Source organism: Phalangium opilio, unplaced genomic scaffold, assembly GCF_054372755.1.
Source record: "Phalangium opilio isolate 3A_F unplaced genomic scaffold, DU_Popi_V2 ptg000217l_1, whole genome shotgun sequence".
Taxonomy (NCBI): Eukaryota; Metazoa; Arthropoda; class Arachnida; order Opiliones; family Phalangiidae; genus Phalangium; species Phalangium opilio.
In genome coordinates, this window is record NW_028324218.1 from 4,706,583 (window position 1) to 4,726,912 (window position 20,330).

Here is a 20,330-nt window from a genome sequence, read left to right on the forward strand (position 1 = left end):
AACTTTAAAATCATGGCCTTATTCCAAAAAAAAAAATAACATTTGAATTTTTTAATATTAAATAAAAGATCATTAATTAATGTCCAAAGTTAATTAATTAACCGATTTTAATTTTTTTTAAAGTGGGGTATTATTATACAGGGATAATTTGTGAACTAATTTTTAATTGGGGTTGGAATTAATTAGCATTTTAAATGTGATATTTGTTGGAATATTGCTAGAAATTTGGTCGAAACATTGCTCGGAATATAGTTACAACTACTGTTCAAAATTTGGTCGAAACATTGCTCGGAATATAGCTACAACTACTGTTCAAAATTTGGTCAAATAGTGTTCGAAATATAGGTACAACTACTGTTCAAAATTTGGTCGAAATACTGTTCGAAATTTGGTCGAAATACTGCTCAAAATTTGGTCGAAATACTGCTCAAAATTTGGTCGAAATACTGCTCAAAATTTGGTCGAAATACTGCTCAAAATTTGGTCGAAATACTGCTCAAAATTTGGTCGAAATACTGCTCGAAATTTGGTCGAAATACTGCTCGAAATTTGGACAAATAGTGTTCGAAATATAGCTACAACTACTGTTCACAATTTGGACAAATAGTGTTCGAAATATAGCTACAACTACTGTTCACAATTTGGACAAATAGTGTTCGAAATATAGCTACAACTACTGTTCAAAATTTGGACAAATAGTGTTCGAAATATAGCTACAACTACTGTTCACAATTTGGTCAAATAGTGCTCGAAATATAGCTACAACTACTGTTCAAAATTGGTCGAAATACTGTTCGAAATATAGCTACAACTACTGTTCAAAATTTGGTCGAAAGACTGTTCGAAATATAGCTACAACTACTGTTCAAAGTTTGGTCGAAATACTGTTCCAAATATAGTTACAACTACTGTTCAAAATTTGGTCGAAATACTGCTCAAAAGTTTTTCGAAATACTGGTCAAAATACTGCTCAAAATTTGGTCGAAATACTGCTCAAAAGTTTTTCGAAATACTGGTCAAAATACTGCTCAAAATTTGGTCAAAATACTGCTCGAAATTTGGTCGAAATACTGCTCGAAATTTGGTCGAAATACTGCTCGAAATTTGGTCGAAATACTGCTCGAAATTTGGTCGAAATACTGCTCGAAATTTAGTCGAAATACTGCTCGAAATTTGGTCGAAGTACTGCTCGAAATACAGCTCGAAATTTGGTAAAAATACTGCTCGGAATATGGGTAAGTATCCAAAAACAGACAAAAGTAAAATTATCACAACAAACTAGCTATTTTTAACAAAAACCGATGACTTATTTAGGTTTATTAAAATGGATTAAATTTAAATAATAATTACGCGTTGGCCCCAATTTTAGAAGGAGCATAAAAATGTTTAAAAGGGAGTAATTTTTCACTAAAACCGCGTTTAAAATATGTGGGTGGACTTCTAAACAAACGTCTTTTAAAGTAGCAGGGAAAAGAATTTAAAAAATTTTGCTAGACTATACATGTAATTCATCAAAATCAATTTTTAAGAAAAGATAATTCATAGAGAGCCAAGCTCTTGGAATTAATTTTAAACTCAACTTAAAAACTGTACCAGGATATACTAGGTACTTATCGTTGGTTGGTAGTTAAATCTAATGACGAATTAATAAATTTACATGATAACGTCCGGATTACAAGATTTATTATCTTTAGTTCAAACAAATTCGAAATGCCATATCAGACATTAAACCTTCTAAAGTGAGGTTGAAGCGACATTACTATAAAAGTAAGTTTTCTTTAATTTCAAAATTTCAAAATTTTAAATTGACTTTTTCAGATTTTTCCATGACGTCTAATGTCAGTTTCCTAGACCAATTTTAATCTCACCAGGGATAGATTTAATTTTAGAAGTAGGAATGGAGAACAGAGTAATCTGGGCGCGCGTCAAAGTCCCGGACCCCCTTTCACGGGACGGAGGGGGGTATAAAAGAAGAGGCGGGGGGTCATAGCGACAGAGGTAAAAAGGAATTACGTATTTTTCGCCGTCCCCGTCAGCAACGTCATCAAAACGTAGTTTAAGTGAGCAGCCAATAAGATAATTTAAACTTTTCGTTACGTATTGGTTAGAGGGAGGGGCTCTATACTGGGTGGTCTATGAGTGGGACTGAAGTAAATACTAACCGTTCCGTTCTCCATTCCTACTTCTAAAATTAAATCTACCCCTGATCTCACTTTAATGCTTTATAAAAATTAGAATATTGTGTTTAAAAATACCTAATACCATGAACTTTTAAATAAATAAAAAAGAAAAAATACCCAAATTAATTTACCAATATCAAAATTCCCCGACTTCTATACAGGGTGTTTTTGAAAAGTCCATCACAAATTAAGGAGCGTGTTTATTGGACCAAACTGAGTGAAACGTATCAAAGAACATGGGGTCTACAACATTTAGTTTCGGAGATATGGCCCCCCAAACATTTGCCCCAAAAACGAGAAAATATCCCAAAATGTGGAGTAAGGGTTATTACCATTACCCAACTTGTTTCGAAGTCATAGACAATTTCAATAGCCTTGAATTTGAGAAACACTACTGTAACTTTAGATAGCAGAAGGGTATAAATGGGTAGAAGTACGCGTACGGCGGTAATGTAAAGCTAATACCAAGTGTCATAGTGTTTTAAGATTTCTCAGCACCCAGTAAAATGGTTGCGATTGAAGGTTGTGTTTTGTTCATTACGTTAGTGTTTGATGTGTCACAGAGAAAACGCCATGATACGATCCCAATGTAAATGTACTTTTTATTGGTTCTTAATTCTTAATCTGTAACAAATAACTACTACAAGAATTGTTCAAAGTGTTCACCACCCGCGTTAAGGCAAACTTGAACACGCCTTACAAACGATTCCCTAACACGTTGCAAAATGCCTGGAGTATCGCCAATAGTTTGACAGGCATTAACGATTCGTCGACGAAGCTCTTCCACATCAGGTACTTCACTCTGATAAACTATGTCCTTCAAGTGGCCCCAAAGGAAGAATTCGCACGGGTTAAGGTCGGGTGATCGAGCAGGTCATTCCACGGGTCCACCTCGACCTATCCACCGAAAAGGGAACGTCGCGTTAAGGTGAGCCCTGACAGCGAGACTGAAATGTGGTGGTGCACCGTCATGCATGAACCACATTCTGCGTACTAAACCTAAGGGCACGTCGTCAAGTAATTCCGGTAAAACGTCTTGTAAGAATTGTAGGTACGCCTCACCGTTTAACCTGGGCCGAATATGCGGATATGAACCTAATGTATGGACGAGCCGAGGGGAATGCTGCTGCAGCTGTACGTTTTTATCAGGAAAGATTTCCGCAAAGACGCTTACCAAACCGACTGACGTTCGAGGCTGTGGACAGACGTTTACGACAGGACGGTTGAATCCAACCGGCTGGACCTCAACCTAGAGAGCAAGAAGTCCCAGAGGCCGTAGAAGACGAAGTCCTTACTATTTTCGAGGACGAACCAGCAGCAAGTACCCGCCAGGTGGGTAAGCGATTAGGCTTTGGTCACGTGCTCGTGTGGAAAATCCTCAAAAGTCACCAGTTTCATCCTTACCATTTTCAAAAGGTTCAAGGTTTGAATCCCGCGGTCTACCCACGACGCATGGCGTTTTGCCAGTGGTTTCAGCCTCAGATAAACGCCATTGTTTTCCCGCGTAGTCTGTTAGTCACAAACGAAGCTATCTTTTCGCGAGATGGTATTATTAACCTGCATAATAAGCATCAATGGTCCCCAAGAAACCCTCACGCAACGTTCGTTAAATCTCACCAAGTACAATTTAGTTTAAACGTGTGGTGCGGTATTGTAGGTGAAAATTTAATTGGACCGTATTTTCTACAGCCCAGGTTAAACGGTGAGGCGTACCTACAATTCTTACAAGACGTTTTACCGGAATTACTTGACGACGTGCCCTTAGGTTTGGTGCGCAGAATGTGGTTCATGCATGACGGTGCACCACCACATTTCAGTCTCGCTGTCCGAGCTCACCTTAACGCGACGTTCCCTTTTCGGTGGATAGGTCGAGGTGGACCCGTGGAATGACCTGCTCGATCACCCGACCTTAACCCGAGCCATTTCTTCCTTTGGGGCCACTTGAAGGACATAGTTTATCAGAGTGAAGTACCTGATGTGGACGAGCTTCGTCGACGAATCGTTAATGCCTGTCAAACTATTCGCGATACTCCAGGCATTTTGCAACGTGCTAGGGAATCGTTTGTAAGGCGTGTTCAAGTTTGCCTTAACGCGGGTGGTGAACACTTTGAACAATTCTCGTAGTAGTTATTTGTTACAGATTAAGAATGAAGAACTAATAAAGAATACATTTACATTGGGATCGTATCATGGCGTTTTCTCTGTGACACATCAAACACTAACGTAATGAACAAACACAACCTTCAATCGCAACCATTTTACTGGGTGCTGAGAAATCTTAAAACACTATGACACTTGGTATTAGCTTTACATTACCGCCGTACGCGTACTTCTACCCATTTATACCCTTCTGCTATCTAAAGTTACAGTAGTGTTTCTCAAATTCAAGGCTATTGAAATTGTCTATGACTTCGAAACAAGTTGGGTAATGGTAATAACCCTTACTCCACATTTTGGGATATTTTCTCGTTTTTGGGGCAAATGTTTGGGGGGCCATATCTCCGAAACTAAATGTTGTAGACCCCATGTTCTTTGATACGTTTCACTCAGTTTGGTCCAATAAACACGCTCCTTAATTTGTGATGGACCTTTCAAAAACACCCTGTATAACTATTTCCAAATTCCCTTACACCCATTTTCAAAATCCCAGTTTCCCATATTAACTAGTAACTAATCAGCTAACCAACCACGTTTCCCATCCTTTAAATTTAAACACTTAATCTACCTTATTAAGAAATTCCTTAAAAAATAAAAAGAGAAAAAAAATAAGTTAAATTTTGGTGTAAAATACCGAATTTATTTCAATTGGTCATTGAACCACGTGTAGCTTTTTCTAACACCTCGTTAAAGCAAGCTGAAATAGACAACTCCATTAATAACTTGCAGAGAAACCAACGTAAACACAGGCCGGAGGTCGCCCTCTATCTCTCTTAGATTACTTATACCCCTGGCTCCAACAAAGAGGCAACGTCAGCCATACCATGAACGCTAAATCTCTAACGGGACTGGTAAAGGGGATGATTTTAAAATTTTTCTCTATAGCACGTTTGCTTTGTAAAAAAAATAAAAATAATAAAAAAACGTTTAAATTTTTTTTCAATAGGTTTATGAAGGATCACAAAAGACCGAATGGCCTTGAAAGTTCCCATATTCTCAGCCCCCATTCCTTCCCCCAAAGCTATGCTAGAAAGGATTCGGTTTCTACAGTGGAAGGCGTTCGTTTTCTGTTCCCTTTAGAGATACAGCGTTCATGACTAGACGGAGAGAGAACGCGACCGCGCTAGCTCTAGGGGGTGGGGGCTTCTTGGTGCCAGGGGGAATGAAACAAAACCTACGCTCCCCCCGTACCTGCTGTGTTTGCTTCTCATTTGAAATTAAGCTAATAGTCTATAAAATAAAATATAACATAATATAAACGGTAGTTTAAGTTAAAACTTAGTCATAAAAGAATCAGGCTTTAAAAAAAATAAAAAATTCTTAACAACTCAATTTTCTAAAGCCATTAGAAAATTCCTCCCATAAATTTACAGGTAACAAAAATTTTTTAGAGGGTACCTCCCGTTATATGACCATATACTAAAAGTCTTTAAATATCATTTTGAAAAAAAGAGAGGCATTGTTAGGAAAACTATTAAAGTTATCCGTATAAAATTTTAACAAGCTGTTTATACTATGGTTAGTTCTTTACGGTTGTTAAGAAACTAGGCTTAACTAGAGAGACTCGCCGCGATTATTGAAGTCTGATAAGTTTAAAAAAAGAATATAATAATAATACTGGGGGTAGACTTTTTAGTTTTATATCTTTTAAAGCTCTATAGTAAAGGGAGGCACCATGGGCCTCTATTGGCGCCATCTCCTTGTCGACGCCACTGCCTTTACTATTAATTTTCGATACCGGATTATCATTGTACTTACTGTCCCTGTCCGGGAATAGAATCTTTCTTTTAAAGCCGCTTTTGAGATGTCACCAAAATTACGTTTGACTTATACCATCGTGTTTGTTTCGTTGTAAGCTTTAATATGAGTACAAACAAGCTATGGTTCTTACGGTATTTAAGTTAAGTCTCATTTGAGACGCTATAGTAAATTTTGACAAAAAAGGGTTGTAAGTTTGAGACGCTATAGTAAATTTTGTCAAAAATGGTTTTGAATGACACCATCGTGTTTGTTTCGTTGTAAGCTTTAAAATGAGTGCAAACAAGCTATGGTTCTTATCAGATTTAAGTTAGGTCTCATTTGAGACGCTTCAGTAAATTTTGTCAAAAAGGGGTTGTAAATTTGAAACACTATAGTAAATTTTGTCAGAAAGGGTTTTGAATGATGGGATCGTGTTTGTTTCGTTGTAAGCTTTAAAATGAGTAAAATCAAGCTATGGTTCTTACGATATTTAAGTTAGGTCTCATTTGAGACGCTTCAGTAAATTTTGTCAAAAAGGGTTTTGAATGATGGGATCGTGTTTGTTTCGTTCCAAGCTTTAAAATGAGTATAAACAAGCGATGGTTCTAATTAGATTTAAGTTGGGTCTCATTTATGACACTAGGTCTCTTAAGTCTCAAAAAGCGAGACTTTGAAATTGCAGGAATACTAAACGTCATAACCCAGCCTTCAAGGTACTCATTTAAAAGCTCGTAACATAAGGAATCCAATGCAATAGACGTACAATTTCTAACTGCGAATATCAACCAAAAATATCCTTATTAACCGTTTTAAAAATTGTGAAGTCGATTATTAGCGATACCCCAACTTGTTTAGACTACTTTTTATCACCCAACTTTGTAATGGCGCTACCCACATAATGCCTAGCAGAAGCCTAGGCATCTAAACAATTTGACAATGATTTAGACGTTTTAAAGCCAGCTCGTTTATAAATGCCAAATTCTTTTCAATGCACCCTGAACTCTGGCTGACAGCCTAAACGATGTTATCAGTCATTATTAACCGAATTTGAAATTCACCAAACTAACTTCGACGACAGAAAAGAAATTCCACGATAAAAAATTTAAAACAAAATTACTAAATAATAAAAAAATATATATATATAAAATAATAAAGAAAATTTAGTACTTGGTCTTATTTATAATTAATTTTAAGGAATAATTATCCAATCAGAACTCGAGATTAAACTAAGGTAGGGCTTACATTAAAAACAATAGAATTTTATATTGACTTATATCATAAGTTTATAAGTGATATGTTCTATTCCATAAGTATGATATACACTACCTATACGATTCGTTATGCTACTGAGAGACTTACAGCTCGAGATAACTAGTTCGGGAAGGAGAACGACGGAAGCGAGTCAATTGAAGTCCAAGTACACTCGGAGGTGGTTAATTAATTTTGCAGCCAGGCCTCCCTCGCTTTACCTCCTCGAATCTATGACCTACCTCACTCACTCACATCAAAATTACAAGCCTTTCAGTTTGTCATGACCAGATATTAATTAAACAAACTTATGGAAGGAACATATTACTTATAAACTTATGCTTATATATATATATATATACATATATTTATACGCAAAATTAATATTAAAATTTTGACAATTAAATTAATTACAATTTACATGCACCAAACGCATGCAACACGCCCATGACATGTCAGGGATAAAAACAATTCATGAATCATAAAACGGGTGTAGCTAATAAAAGCGTGAAACTTAATTCTAAACTTAGTAATTGATTTAACACCTTATTCAAAATTATTACCAAAAATAATTTTAACGTTAACACTTTGGTTTCAAAATTAAACAATAGGATTTCAAGACATTATTATTAATAACATTTGGGTGTTGCCGGAATTTTCTTTTGTAAAAATAATCAATATAATATTTATTATATTTTAAATAAAACTAATTAAATATAAGAGGCGATCATTTAACAAACTAAACACATTAGCTAACTAAACTTATCAGTACCAAGAAGTGATATCTAGTTTATTAGGGATAAGGTATAAATTCGCCACATTTCTAGCTCTTTATCTCCAGTCCAAACGTAAACGTGTCCGGAGTTAATCCCCGCCGCCTCTAAATTACAACCAGCATCTCATTGGTTCTTGAAAACTCGTGCACGTCAGCGCGACGCGAATGACGAGAAAATTACAGTCATATTTTCCGACTGAGGAGAGGCGAAATAGCCCGGTGCCTCCTTTTACGTCCCCCCCTTGTATTTTGAAAGGGGGACTGCAGGACTATGGCACGCTAATACTTAGGCATCTTATACCTTCTCCCTAATAAACTAGATATCACTTCTTGTCAGTACCTAGCTCTTGGTTAGGCGTTATTTTGGAAAATATTTGACATTCCATTTCAAAGGGAGAGATATTTTCAAAAACCATTTCAGTGGCCCCGTAATTATTTTTACAAGCCTTGCATTCTAATTACGAATCTTCAAAGACGGTCTGAGTGTAGAGATTACATCAAAAGTTAAGCCCAAAATAATGTCTTAGTTAGTTAGCTTGGTTTCAGTAAAATAGCGTTTTGATGGGTTAGTTTAAAATGGACGCCATTTTTTCTTTACGTTTAAAAGAGCTTTCAGTTAATATAGAAATAACAGAAACTAAAATTGTTGCATTTATACCAGGAATGCATACAGCTACTAGGAATCATTGCGTCCCTTATATTCCATATTAATTTCTACGAATTCGGTCGGGTTTTATGGGTATACCGAGCTTGAGAACTTACTATCGCGTCAGGGACCTCTAAATAGAGCTATCAGATATAAGCCTAGGTGTGACGTAACCCATGTTATTAGTCCGTAGAACAAAAGCGGTACCAAAAATGCCCGCCTACTTCCAAATCTAAGCTCGTGACGTTTTAACTAGGCACTGACGTCACAAATCAGATAGATATATTCTGATGGCGTCTTTCTAACTCTGATTTTTTCGTTGAATGGGTAGCAAAGCGAGTTCCCAGGCGCATGCGCAAATTGCAAGGTGCAATGAGCAGAGAGATAGATTCTAAATTCGCCATACATAATGATTAGTCTAGCTAGCTCCTCCCACAAAGCCCACCTAGATGCGTTGAGTGAAAATGGCTCTTTACACAATAATTCCTATTAGATCTACATGTATTCCACAAAATCTATAATAATCTCTAATTCACTTTGTAAAAATTTGATCTTTCAACCTATTTTAGAAAGTTTTTCATTCTCTTATACCAGATGTATTTAGAACATGGGTATAAATTTCAACCTTATAACATAAACAAGACAGAATTTACAGTTTTTTTACAAGTTACGAGATGCCATGTTTAACACATTTTCTCCCAAATAATAGTCAACGGCCCACCCGGATTTTAAAAAGTTATAGCTTTTAGAGAAATTGCAAACAAGAAGTCGTATCACCTAACACTTGACCTATAGTAACATAAAAAAATTTAGACCTAATCTAGAAACTTAAGTTTACAAGTTTTAAAGGAAAAATTCAGGTAACATAACATTACACCAGGGATAGATTTAATTTTAGAAGTAGGAATGGAGAACAGAGTAATGTGGGCGCGCGTCAAAGTCCCGGACCCCCTTCCACGGGACGGAGGGGGGTATGAAAGAAGAGGTGGGTCATAGCGAGCGACAGAGGTAAAAAGGAATTACGTATTTCTCGCCGTCCCCGTCAGCAACATCATCAAAACGTAGTTTAAGTGAGCAGCCAATAAGATAATTTAAACTTTTCGTTACGTGTTGGTTGGAGGGAGGGGCTCTATACTGGGTTGGCTATGAGTCTGACTGAAGTAAATACTAACCGTTCCGTTCTCCATTCCTACTTTTAAAATTAAATCTATCCCTGGTGTAATGTTACGTTACCCGAATTTTTCCTTCAAATTTACAAGTTTTCTAAACATCTGTAAGCCTATGACAGAATATGCATTAGCCTGTCGTAAAAGGCCTAAATAAAGGCAGATTTCGGATTTTCGGTTTTCATTGTTTTTATGATATCAAAAAAGGCACCGCGCCGAGGTAGACAGTTATTTTATGATCGAATCTGCCCTTGACATAGCCTAGATTTCGATTATTTTAAAGATGTTTTAGCTGAAATATAAACGTTTTAGACAAGTTTATATATACAATATTATATTATAAACAAAGCTTTTAAGTGTAGTGCACTATAGTGTTTGATTTTGACCTTATAGAATTCGAGGTTTATAGTTTGCTATAATATTTCCTTTACAGATTTTCAGGGTCAAATATAGGCGTGTTAGGCCTAACTTCAGGGTGTTAAAACATAAACGTCTTAAGACTAATTTATATTAGTTAAAGTTAGGTTAATTAAAACAAAACTTTAATTAATATTAGTAGTTTGAAACATGGCTCTAAATTTGATTGGCAAGTTAATCTTAATTTAAACTAATTTTAAATGACCTTTAAAAAGGTCAAATGTTCTGACATAAGGCCTAATTTCAAACGTGTTAAGCCTAATTTATATTAGTTACTCTTTAGGTTAATTAAAATAAAACTTTAATGAATTTTAGTAGTTTGAAATATGACTTCAAATTTGTTTGGCTTAATCTTAACTTCAACTAATTTCAAAGGACCTTTTAAAAGGGTCAAATGAGGTCACATAAGATCTAAATTCAAGGTCAAAATCAAGTACTTAAATATAACTTCCAATAATTACTTTAAGTTAATTAGAACATACAAATTAACTAAATTTTGTTAATTCGGAAACAAAACCTTTAAAAGGGTCAAATGTTCTGACATAAGGCCTAACTTCAAGATCAAAATCAACTACTTAAAGTGTTAGTGACATAATTTTCGTCATCCTCAAACTTAAAATGCGAAAAAAATCCCTGAAAAATCTAATTTATTATAATATGTTTACTTTTTTATTTGGTTTCGTAACAATTTATTAAATTGCAATCAAAGTTTTGTGTTTGGAAAAGGCCTAGTTGAAATTTTGTTTCGTTTGATGACGTAGTGAGGAGAAATTTTCACTCTGGATGTCGCTCACGTGACGCGCCTGTTAGTGTCGCCGCGCCGCGTTAAGCCTAATTTATTCAGATTCGCGCGCGCGCCGCATTAGTAGACTCGGGAGTCTCGCGCTTGGCTTTTCCGCGAGATGCCGTGAGTGACGTATCAAGGAGAAAAACCCGCCAAAAATCTTCTCCGCAAATTTGCCTTTGTCCCCAAAATTTCAAGTTTTCGAAGTGTTTTTTCTGTGTTTTCCCTCATAATTAAATATTTATTAAGCATATTTTAGGAATCAGAAGAGTTTAAACTCTCAAAAAAGTAAGGTTTTCTTTAGATTTGAGATCATTTTTAAATCACGTCGCTATTCCTTTAAATATAACTTCCAATAATTACTTTAAATTAATTAGAACATACAAATTAAGTTAATTTTTGTTAATTCGGAAACAAGACCCTTAAAAGAATCAAACGCTATTTCAACCTTCAATCTCAGCTAATTTTCCACTTAACAACAGCTAGATTTAACCTAATTTAAATTAATTACTTCACCTCAATTCAAACATTAAAATTTTGAATAAATATTGCTTAGTTCGAACGCGACTTAAAATAAAAACTGAATTAATGTCAGTGGACCAAGGCCAACTCAAACTTAGGAGACGAAGCCTAACCTAACCACCCATAAGTCGTTGTTGCCTAGACGGGGACATAAGCAATTCCACGTCAATACTTATAAAAAATATAAATGTCAACAAAATAAGGTACAGTCTGTTTTGTTAAAACGTCTGGAGAGAGATCGAGGGGTGAGAGTATAAAGAAAAAAATTCGGACTGATTTTTATCGTTTACCTAAGTATTTACGAACGAAAGTCCTTGAAGGGTCATAGGTCACGTGTTGTTTACGCTGTGCCATTCTCTACATAGAGTCCCATTCTCAGCCCCGATTTGACGGTAATCGCATACCCCCTCAAAGTATGATGGTATAAAAACTCCCATAAAGAACCGAAAATGATTGGAGGTGCATCAAGAAGAGATATCTAGTTTACTAGGGAGAAGGTATAAATTCGCCCCACACTTCTAGCTCTTTATCTCCAGTCCAAACGTAGACGTGTCCGGAGTTAATCCCCGCCGCCTCTAAATTACAACCAGCAGCATCTCATTGGTTCTTGAAAACTCGTGCACGTCAGCGCGACGCGAATGAGTACGAAAATTACAGTCATATTTTCCGACTAAGGAGAGGCAGCGAAATAGCCCGGCGCCTCCTTTTACGTGCCCCCTTATATTTTGAAAGGGGGACTGGAACTATGACGCGCGGGAATACTTAGGAGGCATCTTATACCTTCTCCCTAGTAAACTAGATATCACTTCTTGATATTATTATAGTCTGACATTTCATGAAATTATAGCATAATAATATAGAACAGGTTCAAAAATATAGGATTTTATAGGAATTATAGGACCGTTGGGCTCCCTGAATTACAAATTCTAAATAAACCGAGTTATTGCGTAGTACAACCCTTAAAAAATATACGGAAATAACTAGTAAATATACAACTACCATATATATATTGCAAACATAACGAAACTATCCATTCAATGCCAATAACTTTTCAAGTGACGTTATTACAAGGTCATAAAGACCCGAGATAAAAATGTGTAATCTGGAAAACAACTTATAAACACGTTCTTTTAAAATACCTTCAAGAGAGACCCTGATAATTTTAAGAGTAGCTATAGCTAGCTAGCGTGTATATATAATCACATGATTATCTGTTAACCAATAAAATGAAAGTCATCGGGCTCAGTAACCGAAAATTTTCCAAAAACAGATAATAAATTTTTAATCAGCTAGCTAGCTATACTACGACTTCGTTTCGTTCGATACAGTATAGTTGCAATATGCCTAACATGAAGAAAGGTTACAGTTGTACGAGTCAAATTCTGTCTGATATAATTTGTAAGAAACGCGATGGAAACGCCTTAACCAAGAAGGAAATTACGCTTTTTGTGGAAGCAGCGCAAGTTGTTGATAGTCAAAAGTATAGAGATGATAGTAACGCGCCAAGTGAATGCCAAATTGGTAAGTTTTCGTTCGTTTTGGTACATTTTATGGTTATATCATCATGAGTTTAAGATATGTTCAATATAAGTTTGTTTAATTAATATCTGGTCATGACAAACTGTAAGGCTTGTAATTTTGAAGTGAGTGAGTGAGTGAGGTCATAGATTCGAGGAGGTAAAGCGAGGGAGGCCTGGTGAGTGAGTGGGGCGCTGCTGTCAAAGGTCTAGTACGGCCATGACAGTTGTAACCCCCCCCCATTCATTCACGTACAATTGGTCAAAATTGTAGCTACCCTATCGCAGATAACAACCTAATTTCACCTCCATCATTTAGACCTAATTCTAAGCTTTCATTTGAGTACCCACATGGCAGTGTTTACCTTAAAACTAAAAGGGACAAGTACTTGTAAAGTCTTGACAGTTATAAAACAAAAACCCAATTCATTCATTTAGAATTGGTCAAAATTGTAGCTACCCTGTCGCAGATAACAACCTAATTTCACCTACATCATTTAGGCCTTGTTCTAAGCTTTCATTTGAGTACCCACATGACCGTGTTTACCTTAAAACTAAAAGGGATAAGTACTTGTAAAATCTTGACAGTTATATAAAAAAAACCCAATTCATTCATTTACAATTGGTCAAAATTGTAGCTACCCTATCGTAGATAACAACCTAATTTCACCTCCATCATTTAGACCTTGTTCTAAGCTTTCATTTGAGTACCCACATGACCGTGTTTACCTTAAAACTAAAAGGGATAAGTACTTATCCATGGCCACATTGACTTATCAGCTGGAACAATTACTTATAGGTGCCATGCTTATGGCTATATACCAACAAGGCATTAATACGGATGAAACAACTACCCTAACCAAGGTCCTAGCCAGATCGGGTGAAATGTTTAAATGGCCCGAAGAATGGCGTCACATAATAGTGGACAAACACAGTACAGGTGGCGTTGGCGACAAAGTCAGCCATGTTTTGGTTCCCGCTTTAGCAGCGTGTGGTTTAAAGGTAAAGGTTCCCTTAACCATAACATAAGAAAAGAATAATTACTTACCAATTACAGGTTCCGATGGTATCTGGTAGAAGTTCGGAGTTGACAGGTGGTACGTTGGACAAATTGAGGGTCATTCCTGGGTTCAGAACGGCTTTAACGAAATCCGAAATGGAGGCGTGTCTTACTGATGTTGGTTGCTTCATAGCGGAACCGTCCGAAAATTATTGTCCAGCCGAAAAAGTTTTACTTAAAATTCGCGACCTGACCGCGACCTTCACGAGTTCATCACTACTAACTGGTACTAACTTTAAATTAAACTTTAAAGTTCACAGTTCATCACTAACATGTTTTTTCTGGTAGCGTCTATACTGTCCAAGAAGTACGCTGAAGATTTGGCAGCACTGGTCTTTGACGTTAAGTACGGGAAAGGGGCCTTGGTTAAAACCGAATTGGAGGCAAGGTCCTTAGCCCAAAGATTGGTAACCGCCACCCAAGAATTGGGTATCAAGACAGCCGCGTTGTTAACATCAATGGATTCACCATTGGGAAAACAAATTGGAAATACCTTAGAAATGGTGGAAGCTTTGAGTTGCTTACAAGGTGGAGGTCCGGCTGATTTATTAGAAATGATCGAAGGTTTGGGTAAGATAAAAATTCTATTCTAAAACTAGCGGTCGTCGCCATTTTGAAATAGGTCACGGGGTGACGCTTTTAGGCGGGAAATAAAATGGCCGTCACAAAGCACTCTCAAGCTATGCACGAAATATTGGGTTTTCTGATATAATAATCATTTAAATAGTTACTATTATGGGTATTTTATGAAGCTTAATTGTTGCTTAATTTAAATTAATAATTTCTAATTTAATTCATGGTGAAAATGCAAGGCTTACCAAACTTTTAAACGAGCGAACCATCCACAATGAAAAATTTTCGAAACTGATGCAGAAGCTTTTTTTACTGTGGCGCGCACTTTTGCGCGCGGCCCGGTGTGTAAGCCGGGCTGGAAATAAGCTTGCAAGGGCTACTAATAATTATTGTAAATTCCAATTAATTTCCTTTAAAATTAACTGAAACTCCGTTTATCTTGCGATATTTACAATCTTACCGAGATTTTAATATACTTTTAAACAATAACAAAACATTAAATTAAAAATTTAGGTGGAGAATTGTTGATGTTGACGGGCAGAACTTCGGGTCGTGAAGAAGGCGCGAATAAAATACACGAGGTTCTACAAAATGGAATGGCCTTGGAAAAATTTCACGAAATGATTCTGCATCAAGGTGTTGATACAGAAATTGCACGTAGATTATGTTCTCACGGACACGATATTTGGGCAATATTACCAAGAGCTAAACATCTAACAAAATTAATATACGAGGGGAAAAAAGGTACCATACACAAACACTTAAGCCTTGGGGAGTAAAAGTTTCACTAAGCCTTGGTTTATCAAAATTCCGTTTAGGCTACGTTTTAGGCCTAATTCCTGATGCCTTAGCTGCAGTATGGAAAGAAGAGGCTTATTTAACAGGGGAACTAAATTACGCTGCTGGAATTGAGCTTATGGTTCAACAGGGTGATGTTATCCACCCTGGCACTGCATGGGTCCGAATTCACCATGACCGCGAGCAAGTACCGGAATCCCAACTAAACCTATTGAAAACTGCATTGAAAGTTGGTCGCAAAAACCGTATAAAGGATGTAATCACGCCCCAAACTACTCGACAACGTAAAATAACCCTTCCACCTGTCCATGTTTACAGAGAAACATGGGAAAACGCGATTTGTGAAGTTAAAGGAGCTATGGAATAATTAGGCCTATAAATAAATGAATAAATACAACAATTTCAGTTAAAAAAACTGGCCATTGATTTTATTTTGTCTCTAGAATCATTTTTTTATTAAAAAAAAGTGGAAGAAAAATTGGGTGTTTTTTTCACAAAAAAGTCTTAAAAATAATAACAAAATTTCATAAATACATATTAATTTAAGGAATAGACCTGACACAATGTTCCTAAGTAAAGGGTAATTACTAGGGACCGGAGATCACGCCAATCTCGATGGCATTCAATGTGACCATCGAGTATTTGACCTTTCTTAACCCTTAGGGGTTTTGGTAACAAAAAGACGGTTTGCTTCCAATGTGTAGCTGGGGTTTCAGGTGACGTTGATAACTGAACCTATTTTAGGGGTAGTTAGATTTAAGCCTATTTTTTTAGCCTATGACCTTGAAACACGTTTTTATCAAGGTCATGATGACATTTTAATATTATTTACCTTATGTTTGAGCCCTCTATCAAAGAAACTGTCAAAATAACCCACAATGGCGGTGACTGAGCATTCGCTAAGAAATTGCATGACAAAACGACAACCAAAGTCCCTGTCCTTTGCCTTACACGTCATCATATCAATTTCCTACGACATTAATATAATTATTTGCACTTTTAATGTTATAAAACTAATAATTAGTCGCCTCTGCTGCCGTAGCCGAGGCTTAAAGAAATTTAACTTTAGATCAGGACCGGAAATAAGAAAAAGTTCTGATAGGACACTGTCCTATACAAAATTTTCCTTATTTCCAGCCCAATATAGAGATATCGTCTGCTACAGCCAAGGCTTAAAAAATTTCATTTAACTCAGGGCTGGAAATTAGAAAAAGGTACTGTGCTTATTTCCAGCCCTGCTTTTGTCTAACCAGGAGAAAAATCGTCTGCTTTAACCAAGGCTTAAAAAATTTAATTTAACTCAGGGCTGGAAATAAGAAAACGATACTGTGCTTATTTCCAGCCCTGCTTTTGTCTAACCAGGAGAAAAATCGTCTGCTATAACCAAGGCTTAAAAAATTTAATTTAACTCAGGGCTGGAAATAAGAAAATGATACTGTGCTTATTTCCAGCCCTGCTTTTGTCTCTAACCAGGAGAAAAATCGTCTGCTATAGCCAAGGCTTAAAAAATTTAATTTAACTAGCTTATTTCCAGCCCTGCTTTTGTCTAACCAGGAGAAAAATCGTCTGCTATAACCAAGGCTTACAAAAAAAAAAAAAAAGATTTTGTGTTTCTGAAACTTCACAGAGAACACAACTTACTTTAATCACAACTGGATGGCTACACAAGCGACTATTTTCCACCAAATCAATATTGGCCTCTCGAACAACTTCAGATTTGAAACAACTCATTCTGTATCCGTAGACATTGTCCCAAAAACCCAAATATTTTTGATGCATTTCTTAAAATTACACAAAAGACAAAGGAAAAAAAACATTATTAAAACCCTCAAGTCCCTAGAAAAAAACCAAAAAAAAAAAAAAAAACCCAGTCAATAACCTACCTAAGTCACTTAGAGCAACAAGAGATATTGTACACCTATCAGGCAACATAAGTCCACCAGGTTTTAAGAACTTATCCCTTGCCATAACAACCGTGTCCAGCATTCCCTCAAACAGTAGAAAATATCCCATCCATTCGGAAATAATTATATCAACCTCTTTTATGGGCAAGTTAACTTCTTCTAAGCGTCCTTTCAGAAGAGTAATCTTATCATGGAGATTATTTTCCCTAACAACGTCCATCGCTTGATAAATAACATCAGACTGATCAACAGCCAAAACGTGTTTTGCTCCAGTTGAGGCAGCAAACATGGATAATATTCCTGTCCCACAACCAACATCCAGAACAACTTTCCCATTGAATAAATCCGGGTTTCTAACAACAGCATCCCTGTAAGCTTCAGTTCTAACTGCATCCTGTTAAAAGAAGTTAATTTATTAGGTCTTAATTTAACACAGGGTTCATACAACTTTTGGAAAACAGATTTCCCTGAGTTTCCAATGTTTTTCCCCATACATTCCCCCAGGTTTCCCAGGTTTTTTGCCCTATATTTCCCAGGTTTTTCCCCCATACATTTCCCAGATTTTTTCCCCATATATTTCCCAGGTTTTTCCCCCATACATTTCCCAGATTTTTCCCCCATATATTTCCCAGGTTTTTTCCCCATATATTTCCCAGATTTTTCCCCCATATATTTCCCAGGTTTTTCCCCCATATATTTCCCAGGTTTTTTCCCCATATATTTCCCAGGTGTTTTCCCCATATATTTCCCAGGTGTTTTCCCCATATATTTCCCAGGTTTTCCCCATATATTTCCCAGGTGTTTTCCCCATATATTTCCCAGGTGTTTTCCCCATATATTTCCCAGGTTTTTCCCCCATATATTTCCCAGGTTTTTCCCCCATATATTTCCCAGGTGTTTTCCCCATATATTTCCCAGGTGTTTTCCCCCATATATTTCCCAGGTTTTCCCCCCATATATTTCCCAGGTTTTTCCCCCCATATGATATATTTCCCAGGTTTTTCCCCCATATATTTCTCAGGTTTTTCCCCATATATTCCCAGGTTTTCCCCCCATATATTTCCAGGTTTTCCCCCCATATATTTCCCAGGTGTTTTCCAAATATATTTCCCAGGTTTTTTCCCCCTATATTTCCCAGGTTTTTTCCCATATATTTCCCAGGTTTTTTCCCCCATATATTTCACTGAGTTTATCCCATATATTTCCTAGAGTTTTCCATGTTTTTTCCCATATGTTTCCCATGTTTGTATGAACCCTATTTAATTAACTTAAATATCAACCTACTTGTAACATCTCATGATGAATCCCATAATGAGAATAAGTTGAGAAATAACTGTCATCATCATCTTCAACATGAGTCATATTGCATATTTTTGCTGCTTTATTGCAGTTTTGATGCGTGTTGTTATTAAACAATAGTGATTTTGCAGTTTCTCTGTGATGTTAAATTTAAAATTTTATAATAATTAGCAGCCTAGAGTTTAAAAATTAATTAGAATTAATCATCTAACCTCATTTTGTTAATGTCTTCCATGGCCTCTTGTAGCTGCCTTTGAGTTGTGTTAAGTTTATTAGTTAAACTATCGTATTGCTGTTTTGTCAAAGTTACAATCTTTTCTGGAACATTAACTGGACTTCCATCCAATGTTAAGAGATAATCTTCAATATCTAATTAGTTTAAATTATTAGTAATTTATAAATTAATATTATAATAATTAATAATCCCACCAAACATTAACAAAGGATCCTCGGGTAATACAGGTTTCATATAATCATCACTCCCCCAAGGTGACTCTTGTATAAAAGTATTTACATCCTTTTTCATGCCCTAATAATATAATTTTACCCCCAGAATGTTTAATTTTTAATTAATAATTAAATTAAATGTTTAAAACTTACATGTTTTCTGATATAATTGATCATTTTGATATAACTAATGGCATCTAAAGATGATTTCTTTCCAACTACCATAATATCAAATCCATGTTCTTTTGAACAATGTGTGAAGGTATCTTCGGGTGTTGGGAATAAAATAGAGCAAAATAGACAGAGGGTTGCGGTAGAAACACCATTATTGTCATCATTTTCTTCCCAATCTGAACCACTACTGTCTCTATCCTCTTCCATTTTATCCCTAACAATACAAAACAACAACGCCTAGATTGTAAAGTTTCTAAACAACCAGAAATCCTTGACGAATTTTAAAAAATTCAAGGCCAAAAACCTCTCTCAAGGTACTCTTTAGTCTTTAGAAATACTAATGCAAAGCCATTAAGCCTCGTGGGTATTTAAAATGCATGGCTTTGGCAGTATTTTAAAAAAAATACACGTGAAACATAACCAAGGCTTAACGAAATATTACAATATTTTCCTACACGCTTGAATAATTAAGATAAAAACTACTGAGGTTAAACATAAATGCACTTACTTGTAATTTAATTGAAGATTTGTTTAAGTTTAAGTTGCTTTATTTAGTTTATTTTAGATTTTATTGGAATTGAATGACAAGCTACATATCCTTCCCTACGGCCATGTTTAAGAGAAGACGCTAGCAGGATTGCCAGACCAGCGTGTTTTTTTACAAAAGGGAGTCGAGGACAAGTGTGGTTGTTGTATTGTTGTAGACCTTCGGTTCTATTAACGTCACGGTTGGGTGTGTTCTACTAGTAACCAATGAAAACTACTTGTTTAAGAGAGATACTAACCTGTTATTATACTTTATCAATTATTTTCAATGACTTCCACCTTAATTAAAAAGAGTATACCGATTACCGTGTATCCGTGACGATTATGTCCTGCCTTTATTTACACTTTCAAACCTTTAGCCAATCAGATTAATGGCG

General features: G+C 36.1%; 2 protein-coding genes across 2 annotated transcripts; one reads left to right on the plus strand and one right to left on the minus strand.

Moving 5' to 3' along the window:
* Positions 1-12,949: 12,949 nt before the first annotated feature.
* Positions 12,950-15,998, plus strand: LOC149615818 (thymidine phosphorylase-like). The gene is made up of 6 exons (XM_089856829.1): positions 12,950-13,156; positions 13,952-14,154; positions 14,210-14,438; positions 14,501-14,782; positions 15,299-15,529; positions 15,604-15,998. Exons 1-6 carry the CDS (start codon positions 12,976-12,978, stop codon positions 15,948-15,950), a joined length of 1,473 nt encoding a protein of 490 aa, XP_089712955.1. The 5' UTR covers positions 12,950-12,975; the 3' UTR covers positions 15,951-15,998.
* On the minus strand, positions 15,984-19,337 carry LOC149615819 (protein arginine N-methyltransferase 3-like). Its single transcript, XM_089856831.1, has 7 exons — positions 19,216-19,337; positions 18,999-19,155; positions 18,772-18,922; positions 17,467-17,881; positions 17,225-17,364; positions 16,416-16,553; positions 15,984-16,318 (listed from the first exon to the last, which is right to left on the minus strand). Exons 1-7 carry the CDS (start codon positions 19,310-19,312, stop codon positions 16,121-16,123), a joined length of 1,296 nt encoding a protein of 431 aa, XP_089712957.1. The 5' UTR covers positions 19,313-19,337; the 3' UTR covers positions 15,984-16,120.
* Between the last annotated feature and the right edge of the window lie 993 nt (positions 19,338-20,330).